General features: G+C 37.7%; 2 protein-coding genes and 1 long non-coding RNA gene across 5 annotated transcripts in view; 2 read left to right on the top strand and 1 right to left on the bottom strand.

The window, feature by feature from the left end:
* LOC138059146 (protein Njmu-R1-like) overlaps window positions 1–475 on the top strand; it is a 12,885-nt gene extending 12,410 nt beyond the window's left edge. For both annotated transcript variants that reach the window (XM_068904679.1, XM_068904678.1), the window contains one exon: window positions 267–475. In XM_068904679.1, the coding sequence (XP_068760780.1) occupies window positions 267–286 (20 nt within the window). In that variant the 3' untranslated portion in view covers window positions 287–475. The remainder of the gene's footprint in view (window positions 1–266) is intronic.
* Window positions 476–2,888: 2,413 nt separating this feature from the next.
* Window positions 2,889–5,455, bottom strand: LOC138059150 (uncharacterized). Its single transcript, XR_011134162.1, has 3 exons — window positions 5,344–5,455; window positions 4,030–4,135; window positions 2,889–3,491 (listed from the first exon to the last, which is right to left on the bottom strand). It is a non-coding gene; the product is annotated as an uncharacterized lncRNA (long non-coding RNA).
* A 792-nt stretch (window positions 5,456–6,247) lies between these two features.
* Window positions 6,248–12,500, top strand: part of LOC138059144 (LLGL scribble cell polarity complex component 2-like) — a 21,611-nt gene continuing 15,358 nt past the window's right edge. For both annotated transcript variants that reach the window (XM_068904677.1, XM_068904676.1), the window contains exons 1-9: window positions 6,248–6,471; window positions 6,565–6,662; window positions 7,884–7,965; window positions 9,241–9,359; window positions 9,761–9,904; window positions 10,302–10,374; window positions 10,870–11,305; window positions 12,078–12,147; window positions 12,372–12,500. The exon at window positions 12,372–12,500 is cut by the window's right edge and continues 19 nt beyond it. In XM_068904677.1, the coding sequence (XP_068760778.1) occupies window positions 6,385–6,471; window positions 6,565–6,662; window positions 7,884–7,965; window positions 9,241–9,359; window positions 9,761–9,904; window positions 10,302–10,374; window positions 10,870–11,305; window positions 12,078–12,147; window positions 12,372–12,500 (1,238 nt within the window). In that variant the 5' untranslated portion in view covers window positions 6,248–6,384. The remainder of the gene's footprint in view (window positions 6,472–6,564; window positions 6,663–7,883; window positions 7,966–9,240; window positions 9,360–9,760; window positions 9,905–10,301; window positions 10,375–10,869; window positions 11,306–12,077; window positions 12,148–12,371) is intronic.

Raw genomic sequence — 12,500 nt, forward strand, 5'->3', positions numbered from 1 at the left:
TTTAACTTGCCTTCACACAACCACATTTACATTTCCAAGTATCTTTTCTCCATTAGAGATGATTAGTATAAAAATCTGTGAGACACCACTGTCCTAGCGCGCGAAATATTCTCTTCCGGTTGCCGTCCGCGTCTCAAAAACGCGCGTGCTTAAGCTCCCTATTGAGCTGAATTAGAGACTACTCGCAGTCTAAGGGGTCACGGATGTCTTTCATTACAAACTTGCAATTTACGCGCTTTCTACGGCTTCTTTGTGCTTCTTTTCAGGTCTTACGTCTTTTTGCTGAAAAGTGGCAATGGACCTATTTTGTTGCGGAATACCACTTTAGAAGCTCATGCCCTCGCTTCTGAAGACACGCTTAATATCATCAAAGCTCTTGAAGAGTATATCGAAGAAAACAAGCAATTTGGAATAGAGGCTTTGTCTGAATGAAAAAGGACTGTCTGAAGAGAGATTATATTATTGAACTTTTGCACTTGATTGTTTATTGAATATTACACCATACCTACTTCCGAATCTCACCCTTCCTGATCGCTTACTAGTAGAACCCGGATTTTAATGTGCTTCGTTCTGCCGTCCCGTTAGTCATCTGCTCAAGTCGCATCTTAAAAATGTAACCATGTAAACGATTTGTTTGTAAAGAAACTTGGCTGAGTTATCACCTAAGCTTACAGGTACGCCAATCTAAAGTAATGTAAGTGGTATGTAAGTAACAACATAACATGCCGAGAAAACCTTAATTGGGAGGAGGTAAGCAGCTGGCTATTCGCAAAGCGTAGTATAGAGTTAAAGGAGAACTGAAGGCCCAAAGTCAGCAATTTTTCCAACATTGTTTTTGGAAAACTTAACATAAGTAAAGTTAAGTGTGTGGGGTTATTTCTTTTCGATTTCTGTTTTTTTTTTTTTTGCGAGAAAGTTTTACAGGGGTATGTAAGGGTATACATGGGTATATAGGGGTATACATGGGTATATAGGGGTATATAAGGGTATACATGGGTATATGGGGCTAATTATTTAAATACATTATAATATACGCTTGGGAATATATTATAATTTAAATACACTATAATAGGCGATACATGAAGTACCTAGGTCGCAGTTGGGCTTTTCCCGCTGTTCCTGCCTTTTCAGTGCGGGCTCAAAAGCTAAATCAGTACCCTGCTGTGACGTCGAATATGGGGAACAGATATTTCGTAGCAAACAAGTGCTGCTGCGGATATTTTCTTCGTTGTTTTCCTGTTTCTTCGCGGACTCAATATTCACGACAAACATCAGTCAAAAACACTGCTTCTATATATCGCGCTTTCGCGTGTCTTCCCATATCATACGTCATAAGCTGCAAAAATGACCGCTGACTCCTCCATTCTGAGCCGTAATGCTGGTGACCCAAAATTGGAATAAAAACATTGTTTTTTTTAGGTGGAAAAACGACGGATGTGCCAGAAAAAAGTTTAAAAACATTATTGTGCATAGTCTAAAGTGTAATTAAAACATGCTTTTTTTTTTTTGCCTTTAGTTCCCCTTTAAGGGCGGTGCCTACGATTGTTATTGCGCATATGTTCTGCGCCTCTCGAGATACTCGGATTTCCTATGGGTGGTGCTTATTATACAGAGATATTTTGGGCGGTTTAAAACTATGCGGAGAAAGCAGAATTTGGCAAGTGCTCTTGGTATCTAAAAAGAAAATTGGTGGTAACCTCGCATTTTTCAGAGATAATTAAGCTTCAAATTGGAAAAGAATCAGCGCATCTCGAGGTACTCAGGTTCCTATCTGTGATGCTTACTAATACAGTGATATTTTTGCGTGGTTTGAAACTATCAGGAAAAACTAGATCTTAGTAAGTACTCGGTATCCAAAAAGAAAATTGGGGGTAACCATGCATTCTTGACAGATAATTAAGCTTCAATTTGAGAAAGAATGCCATACATTGCTTTGTATTTTAAAGCTTTTTACAAATATTGTTGATTAATTATCTTCGAAAAATGCGTTTTACCCCTAATTTTCTTTTTGGATTTCAATAACCCTTGTTAAGATCTGCTTTCTCCGCATATTCAGTAAACAGCGCAAAGATACCTTTGAATTAGTAGGCACCGTCCTTAAATGACTGATTCTGATCGGTGATCAGCGGGATTTGAGCGCTGAGGATGTGCGTCATAAAATGCGATGACCACAGCACCTTGGCCCGAGTCATTCGATTGCGATAAGTCAGTTGTATGGAGGCAATCTATGACAAAATTTGAAATAAATTCGTAGAAATCATGAATGGCAACTAGCCGATTCTGCAAATGGTCATCACGGAAAGAGGCATAACGCAAAAAGCCATAACACAAACAGTCATCACGCAAATAGGCATCACGCAAATAGTCATAACGCGAATAGGCATAACGCAAGTAGGAATCACGCAAAAAGGCATGACGCACAACGCAAATGGCCATAGCGCATAAAGGATAACACAATGAGGCATAACGCAGAGGCATGACTTAAACAGGAAGAAAAAGTCCGATAGCGATTATATGTTCTTTCCCTTGAACAATCAATTGACTTTTTTTAGAGCTGAAATTATTTACGGAGTACAAAGCCAGTCTCCATTCTTCAAAGGGCCTTTGCGTAATGGCTATTTTACGTTATGCCTTTTGCGTCATGAATATTTGCATTATGCTTTCCTGCGTTATGCCTCTTTGCGTTATTCCTCTTTACGTTATGGTTATTTGCTTTATGGCTGTTTGCGTTATGGTCATTTGCAGAATCGGCTTGTTGCCATTCAGCTTTGGATTGATGCAGTCATGATTTGGACGATTTATTTATTTTATTTCAAATACTGATCATTGAATTTGTCATAGATACACCTCCATACAGTTGACGATCATTGCAGTGAATGAATGAATGCAAAAAATGAAGCTTTATTTAATCTCGGGATTCATGAGGTTGATTAGACCTCTAGCAAAGAAAAATATGCTAATAAGCCGAGAGAAATAAAAAAACGGAAATCCAAAAACTATTTACAGAATAAGACTTAAAAATTACATGACATAACTATATACAATAAAAAAGCCCAATTACTCAAAAGAACATAGATATAAAATAGAATTAACTAAAACCTTGGCTGTCTGACTGCTTTTTTAAAGGCTGACAATGTGCTTTGGGATCTTAAGGCATCAGAAATCTTGTTCCAAGTAATAGCCGCCAAGTACTTAACTAAGTTCTTGCAGTCAAGGAGAAACTTAAGCAGCTTCGAAGGATTTTCAGGCTTTCTTCGCAACTGCGCATGGTGAAGTTGCTTCTTAATTGCGATGACCTTGAACTCGTGAATTTCACACAGTTCAAATACATGAATAATTTCAGATATCAATCATTGATTCACTCAGTCTTGTCAAATCAGTCCTTGAACCTAACACGTTATTAATGACTTACAAGGCCATCAGTTTCCGCACAGAGACGCAGCTCTTGACTCTTCATTTCCAATACTCAAGTTCTGTGTATATTCAGTTTTCTGTGGTTAAAAAACAATGCGACCACAATGAGTTCCTTGACTCCCACGAAACTTTTTTCATTAGAACGAGCAGGTTTTTCCTCGTTTTCTGAAACAGACTGAAAGAGAGATTCCGTCTAAAAGGGGAAATACGTTAGCGCTTAGATTTTGAACGCTCCGTCCAACCACCTGCAAAATCGTAACCAGACCATTCCAAGAGTTTGGTTCACAGGTCCTTTTCACAAATTTTGTTCCAGTTATTCTGCAAATCGTTAGCCGGAATTGGAATAAAAAGAATATTCGAGAAAGGGCGAGATGAAACAGCCAGGAAATGGCTGACCGCTTTCGTTCTCTAATCCTTCACGTGCCTCACTAACGGCTGCAACAGAATCTTCTTACCGTTCGGCACGTGACCATCACCAGTATTTATTGTAAGTTTTTTTTGTCATTTAAACAAAAGAAAATCCTGTCTTTGATCTGCCCCTGCATAACTTGTAGAAACTGTATCGTCATAGTGTTAACTGACATAGTTTGAAGAACAATAACAGGGCGAAAATACCTGTTTTGATGGCAACCCATTGTTTGTTGACGGGAATCCTGATAATCAAGCGTCGCCAGATCCATGAGACTGAGCACGACTTCATTCCGCATTGCGACAAGTTCTCCTTGGAATTTAATGATTTCCCTCAGTAAATTTGAAGTATTGTTAAATGTCTGATAACTCAGTAAGAAAAACAACAACTGTGATAGCATATTACTTCCTGCAGAGCTAGTGGCAACCAGTCTGGCTTGAAAATATAGACTATTAACAAAAGAGAAACTTTAGAGTGTAACAAACAGTATATTAAAAAAACAATACGCCGTTCAAAGGAATTGGGACCAGACAACTTCGAAATATCGAAGTGGGAGTGTTGTCATAATATTATAGTTATCATTGATACTACGATATCAAAGCTAACTTGATCATCATCAAGTTCATTTCTTTCCGGAATAGGAATACATGGAATAGAAGTTTGAAAATTTTTATGTGAATCTCCGAAAAACGAAGGATTTCTAACACCTGCTAAAATGCTTTTTTAAGTATATCTTTATTATCCTTGTTGCTTCAAAACTTCGGACATACAGTTTTAAATCATCACTCCACTTACTCTTATTCCGGAATAGGGTTAATCGAATGCACTCTTAGAATTCCTGATAAAGATGGTCAACTATGCCCTAACAGGATTTAGTTTAGAGAAAATATTTAGTTCATATATATATATTTTTTTTTTGTTCGAGGATTTTCGTTATGGAACTCTTTGATTGTATTCTAGCTTATTCTACAAACTGAGCAAATTGATTAACTCTCCAATTGTATTGGGCCTGCTCGTTATCGATAACGAAAGTTATCCTCAAAGGAATAGCCAATACTTATATGTAAAATTCTATAATATTTCTGTTTTAACTTATGCTCTGGGATACACTGTTAAATTGGCTCAGATTAATTGCGCATTCAACTTATCTTTCCCAATTGTTTTTCGATAACATCAGTTGATAGTGTTGATAAGTGCTGATTGTGTTTTGTGGTGTTACGATGGTCGCGTGGATAGATTTCGACCGTGAATGCAACCTAATGCACAGGGCCAATTGTCAAAATATTTTTTTATAACGTTGACTCAGCTGCTTTTAGACCTATGTCGAATACCACCCTCTGAGAAATCATAGCGAGAAATGCTCCTTTTGATTTTAATAATCAGGAAGTTTAAACGGTTCCATATTTTACAAAGAAATACCGGGAATTCGACCTACAATGAAATACGCTTTTTGCCAGGGCTTAACTACTAGTATAAATATATAATTTGTTTGCAATCCTTGAAAAAAAAACCAGACTTACAAATATAGAACCACGAAAGGCTTCCACAACCACGGTCAACCTGAAGAGCATATCGCCAGCTAGTGTCCAGCCCGTTATTGAGATTCGTGCTTTTTCACGTGGCAACTAAACTAGGGGACTTGCCTTTTTTAAAAAAATGCAATTTAAGCATGATTTCATAACAAGTTATTTTATTTGGATTTATACCTGACTGTGTTGAAATTGTTTTGTGGTTTTCAATAGGGTGGACGTTGTCGAATCTTGCGGCAGAGTTGTCTTCAGGACTGTTTTACTAAAACAGGAGTTTGGGAATTGATAAGAAGATGAGTTTGGAGTGGGGCAGAATATAACATCCTTGACTCAACAAAATTGGCGCGATTCACGTCAAGTGCCATCTTCTTCATTAATTTAAGTCTGAGTAAAATATGCATATGTAAACCAAATCACTGACACGTGTAAATCAATCTAATCCACTAATCTTTTTCTCCTGACAGTCGTTGAGGTCTCTTTATTCGGATCTCTATTGCTCTTGTTCGTTTCTCCTATTTACAATTTTTGCGGGAGATTGAGATTAATATGTATAGAATATTCCCAGCGGGGAATGTAAATAAATGTGGTTCATTATTTAACATTTTTGTCCTACAAATTGAAGGGAGTTACGGACAAGCACGACGCTTGCCAAAATTAACTTGAATTCAATCACTCACCCTTAAACAAATATTTGCCGCAAAGGACATAATTTGAACGTTTCAAAAGAAATTTATTCACATTATCGGGCTATATCATTCTTTTGGTTTCATTTGCGGATGTTTTTAAGCCAATCCAATGCAAGCTGAGATGCTCTTTCGGTACGCTCTATCATCACGATGAGCACTCTGATTGGCCCCAGCATGTTTGATTGACAAGGTATCACATGACACAAACCACAGTTTCCTAAAGGCGTGAGGTTGCAGTACATTTGATTTGAGTCTCACACCAGTCTCTCTGTCGCCCTTCCTAATAAAGTAATCGTTCCTGTTGCTGGCTGCATTTCAGATCCATTGGAAGGCGACCTGTGTAGAAATGTTCAAGTTTTTTTCAAGAACACGGGACAGGGGCTCAGGACATCTAAAGGACAAGCTCGGCCATGATTTGTTTCTCTTTAACAAGGTTTGGTTTCGACGCTCATCTTGTTTCTTGCTTTTCAAAAGAATATCAATCGAAACACATGTGCTTGGTATGAACACGACCACTTTCTTGCAGGCTGTCGAGCATGGATTTCCACCGAAACCTTCGGCAATTGCACAAGATCCAGAGTTAAATTTGTTAGCTGTTGGAACAAGCAATGGTCTGCTAAAAATGTATCCTTGAGTGAATCACTTGTGTTTAGACTAACAGACTGCGCCGCCGCTCGGGCCTTTCCAGACAATTCGGCTTTGCCCTCGAACGTAACCATTTCGTGCAGTTGATTTCTACTCGAAGAATTTTTAAGATGTGTTGCAATTTTTGTGCACGCTGAGACAATCCAATTCTCCCAGGTATTTAATTGCAGAAATGAACACAAAATTATGTAGTCAGAAAAACCAACAATTTTACAGTCAGATTACTTCGTCACCGCCTTGTTTACGACGCTTCATTTGCAGACATTGTCTTTCTTGCCAAATCTGATTTAGTTCCTTGAATTTTCAAGTCTCATGACTTACAACAGATGAGCTTTCGTCGAAGGGTTAAGATGGAATATTGGCAGCCAGGGATCCTGCAAGATGCTTTTGGTGATCTAGAGAGCATTTTGTAGCCTAACATTTGCATTTAAACTATTGTAGGTTCGATGCAAATATTAGAACCTTGAAAATATAATACCTTTTGAATTACGCATCGTTGTGGTTTGTAAATTATGCCTCGGGAAGGTGAAATAATGTTAAAATTTTGCATGAACATGCTAGGCTAGGGTGGTCATCTTGTTTTAGCATGACACGTGCATTGGTTATTCGTGTCGTGTTCAATGCGTTACCCTTTCCTCTGCAGTTCTTGGTGTCATGTTGATCTGTTGGCAGCTTCTTGCTTACAAACACCTCTGACTTTACTTGCCTAGCTGCGTTGATCTTTGATCAGAACAAGGCATTTCCTGCAGAACTTTGCACTATCCGTAAGAGAATCGATGGAGTAACCTTGCTTCGTCTGCGTGGTCCACCAATAGCACAACGAAAAATTTAATTTTGATCGTGTTTCAGTATTTTATTACTTTTAAATTATCCTCCAATTAAATTTTTTTATTCAAACGAAAATAGAGGCAACGCTTGTTGATGCTTAAACCGAAACACATCTCTCTAGATTTGCATTGAGAACTAAATTCCCAGCGGACAGTGTCATTTTGTCGACATGCATTTATTCGTAATTAAGCAAACTGTCGTGTCGCTTTTTCCCTTGTCTTGGACATACGACGATGTTTAACTCGTTGGATGTCATGAGCTTTCATGTCACCTGGTTTTATGGACGCAGTTTTGCATCGGTTTGCCACGCGGGCTTTCTTTTGTGAATGAAAATTAAATGACGTGGGAATATTTCTTTAACTGATGTTATAGCTATGGCCGACCCGGGGTTGAGCTTTCAGCTCGGCATCAGGAAGAAACAGTGATCCAAGAATTACATTTTCTGCCGGAGCAGGTAATTGATGGGAAAATGCTTGTTTGCAAATGCCTGTTAACACGTCCAAAATGCAATCCACGGAGGGTTACATTGAGGGTGTGTTCTCTGGGTGGGGCTCTTTCACTTAATTTCAAAGGGAAAAATCTTTGCCCTTAGGGAATTTTACTTTCAAGCGGCACTTGCTTAAAATATTTTAAGTAAAACCTTCTTCCTCTTTGCTTGTGAGTCTGGTATCAGCAAAGGATTTACAAGGAATCAGTAGATTATTGTTTTGTCTTGTGCCCAGCTAAGATGAAGTTTATTCACCAGAGTCAAGTTTCAATACACTGGAATGGCGTTACTGCAGTTGTTTTTGTTTGTTGTTAAATTAAGTCTTATCAACCTTTGAAGTGTTATTTTGATTGTCACACTATGCATGTAGTCTATTTGCAATGATGGGATAGAAAAAAATATTGCTTCAGAAAAAAGTGAAGATTCTAGAATTTTGCAAAATAATATTGGCCTTTGTTTTTGTGATTAATGATTTCTCTTGGCTTCAAAGACGAAAATGCCTCTTCTCGACTATTGAATTTATTGCTTTTTGTACTATGGAGTATTTTCCTTGAAGTTGAACTCCTTTCCTGGTGTATGTATTAAAAGTGATTCCAACTACATTTTTCCTTGCTACTAGATGACTGCAATAAGCCAATTTCCTAAGGCTACAAAACAACATGGATTTAAAGCTATCCATGCATGTTTCCGTCTTGATTTTTGCTTTCGTAATCATTTAGAGGTATATTTCATAATTAATTGCATAACGGCATAGCAAACCCTTTTTTTCAGTGTCTTTTTTCACATTTACTCATTCCTAGAGTAGAGTTAAGAGTTCCATTTAAATTGCATTCTTTACCTTACTAATAATTTTAGCGTGGTTGCAATATTCAGTGGATTAACAACTAAACTTTAAGTTTAGTGCCACTGTCTCCTTTCAAAAACCCACAAGTTTCATTCAACAGATTTTCAGGATTTTTTTGTACTTGAGGCATGTTTAGGGTTTTGATGTATTGTAAGAATACAAGATTAGTGTCCCAGTAACATTTAACAAAGAAATTAAGAAATTGCTTTTTTTGCCATCAAAAATAGGGGGTCGACTTATACACGGGGTCGACTTATATACGGGAAAATACGGTACTTAAATGTATATGGTTGTAACCTCAAGCTCCAGTTTGGGATATGTGTGACATTGTCACCTTTTAAAAAGTCTTTTTGTCTTGGTGTGCTCTGAATTTTGATTTGATTTAAATCTGTTTTCAGGGGCGAATCATAAGTGTTTGTGATGATGGGGAACAGAACACTATCCATCTTTGGGAAGTCAACAAGAAGGAGGGCAAATCTGTGCTGGAGGAAGTAAAAACATGCACTTTGGAGGGAAGGTAGCTACTATTATAATGAGTTGAACAGGTATTAGGTATCAAATGCAGGCAATAGTATTTCTCTTGAAACATCTTTTTTTTTCAGGGTGCAAGTACCTGTTATGAACTATATTGGTTGCCATTCAAAACTAATAATAGATGCCTTTTTTTTGTATCGTCAGCAGTTTTTGAGACATCACTGCCAAGCTGGTCACATTTTGCTCTCTTCAAAGAGTGCAGATTGCAAATTGGCCCTTTTGTGGCCTCACTTTCAGACATACGATTCAAAAGAATATTCAACCTTGAACCATTTTGGAATAAGGTGTATAGGGTTCTGTGATGCTCAACCGACTTGTGGCCTGCCTTTCTTTATAGCACTATCACGTGTGCATACCTAATGTTATTTAATTGTTGTTTTCCAGGCTGAAGAAAATCTCTGTATGTTTTCTGTCCATGAAAACCAATCGCCTTTATCTTGGAACGGAGGGTGGCAATATATATCTGCTGGATATAAATTCATTTGAGCTGCAGGAATACATCATTTACCAAGATGTTGTCATGCAAAGGTCGGTGAAAACAACAAGACAAGCCTACCTTGTAATCTTATGCTTTAATCTGAAGTGCATTCCTAGAAGTCTTGAACATTTTGGGTACTAATTGATACCCTCCAATAAGAGATCTAAAAGTTCAAAACATGGCAATTCCCTTTTTTTTTTTTTGTTATTTTTAATTAAAACCTGCTTTTTCTGAGACGAAATGCACTCAAAATTCAGGTTGGAGGTTCACGGATTAGTTCCTGGGTCTATAAAAACTACGGTACCTGAAAAATGGATCCCTGAAATTGGTCTAGTTTTATGTTTATCGGATTAGTGCCCTGTTTGCTTAATTGCCTGGACCTTCTGACCCCTTTGGTTACTCCAGGATTTGGTAGCCTTTAAAATTTAAATTTTCTTATGTATGTAGTGTTCAAGAAGAAAGCAAGACCAATGCAGGTTCTGTGGAGGCTATACAAGAACATCCAGATGATTTAAACAAGGTCTGGAAAAACCTGAGTTTTATCTTATCTTTTAGTTTGTTTCTTCACACTTTATGAGCAAAAAGAAACTGAAACACTATCCTCATTCGTCATTATTTGAACCTGGACAAATTTGGAAAAACAGATATAAAAAAATACTAGTTGTGTCACAAGTTCATACCATTCGTGTAGATATAGGCTTCTACATAAAGGACAGCATTTTTGCTGATAATTGTTGTAACAACAGAACAAGTAAGAATTGCAAACTAGAGGGTGTTGGTGGAAACATGGTTTCCAATTTGTCAGTGAAGCGTGTATATTATATATACTGACATACATGAAAATTCATGTTGGTTGAACCAAGTGCTTTTTGCATGCTAAAAAATGGCTTTTGTAGTACAGTAATATAAGTGATTATTTCCTTTAGGAAAGATGGTATCAGAAAATATTGGCTGGCTAAAAGTAAACTTGCGGTATTGGTGCAAATGATATTTTATTCCTTTCTGTGTGGTGTAGATTTTGATTGGATATAAGAAAGGCCTGATTGTGCTGTGGAATCATGAGAGGTGTAGTGTCCAAGCAACATTTAGTGTCCAGTCCTCTGATCAACCTCAAGAAGTGGAGAGTGTGAGCTGGCATTCAGATGGAAAAAAGTTCATCAGTGCCCATGCTGATGGCAGCCTTACCAAATGGATTGTTGAGGGAAGTTTGGAAATCCCAAAGGCAGTCACTCCTCTGGGCCCATTTCCTTGCAAGGCAATTACTAAGGTGGAATGGAGTAGTTCGTCAGTCTTTTTTAGTGGTGGAATGCCTCGAGCAAGCTATGGTGACAGGCACTGTGTGTCTCTTATTCAAGATGCAAATTTGGTTGATGGTGGTGATAACACTCCTCAGGTTGCATTTGACTTTTCATCTCGTGTTGTGGACTTTTTCACAGTGAAAAAAGGAGACGGTGAGTTTTTTTTGCAGCTTAATAGGGCAATAGGGCTTTTTCTTTGATGACAACTAAATTTGAAGCAATAACGTGCCAAACTTTTGAAAAGAACAGTCTGTTAAAAGTGAGTGCTAACAGAAAAGATGTCTAAATTATTCAGTATTTGAGTGCAACTTGTGGTAGTTCGTTTTAGAAATTGTGCACTGTTTTCACTCTGAATTTGACTGAAATTTAATGAAATCAAGGCTGCTGCCTAAGAAAATTTTAAAGGGGCCCTCAGAGCTAAATGCTGAGAACTTAGGAGCCCAACATATGAAGTGAAAGGTGTTGCTGTGAAAAATTAAGGAGCCCAGAGCTATTCTTTGGGAGCCCCAGGCTACCGGGCTCCTGTTAGGCAACAGCCTTGGAAATAACTGAAACACAAGAAAGGCCATAAAGAGTATTACTAAAATAGCTTGTAAAGTACTGTGAAGCTGTAAGGGTAATGTGATTAGCAAAAGCAAGCGTTCAGTTCAGCTTAGCTAGGCTGGTTGTCTTCAATTAAACATGATAAGTTTGATTTAAATTAGAAATGTGAAACTCTAGATTAATTTGATAAATTTGTTCTCTTGGACAAAGATTGGGTAGTGCTAGATCAAAGTAATTTGTTGTCTGGTGAACCAGAAGAATTTTTCATATCATATCTTAATCAAATCATTTTTCTTTTATACTAAAGTACAATATTTGTTTTGTTGGATCACAAGGTATACATTGTTTCTCTTTCCTAAATGACTGTTTTCTCTTCTACTAGAGCCAGATTATCTGGTGGTACTGTGTGAGGAGGAATTAGTCGTCATTGACCTGAAGACCAGAGAAACAGGGTACGTTGAAGATTTAAACAAATAACTTGATTCAACTACACTGATCACTGTAAATAAATTGGAACTCCTGTGTTTCAAGGGCTAGCCCTTTCCCAATCCAACAATTTTTTATGCTTTCTTTGTGAAAAAGTTTGTGAAGGGCAGTTCTAAGTAGCATCAACACAGGAAGGAAAGATTTACATGGCTCTAGCTTGCAATGAAGGAATTATTATTTGTTTGCACAGGTTTCCCACTTTCATGAAACCATACCTGGTTTGCTTGCACTCTTCCCCAATCACATGTTCATCTCACAGTCACAACTGTCCCTTGAGCTTGTTTGAGCAAATCGAAAAAGCAGGAACAAAACAACTGGA

Source organism: Montipora capricornis, chromosome 8 (assembly GCF_036669925.1).
Source record: "Montipora capricornis isolate CH-2021 chromosome 8, ASM3666992v2, whole genome shotgun sequence".
Lineage (NCBI taxonomy): Eukaryota > Metazoa > Cnidaria > Anthozoa > Scleractinia > Acroporidae > Montipora > Montipora capricornis.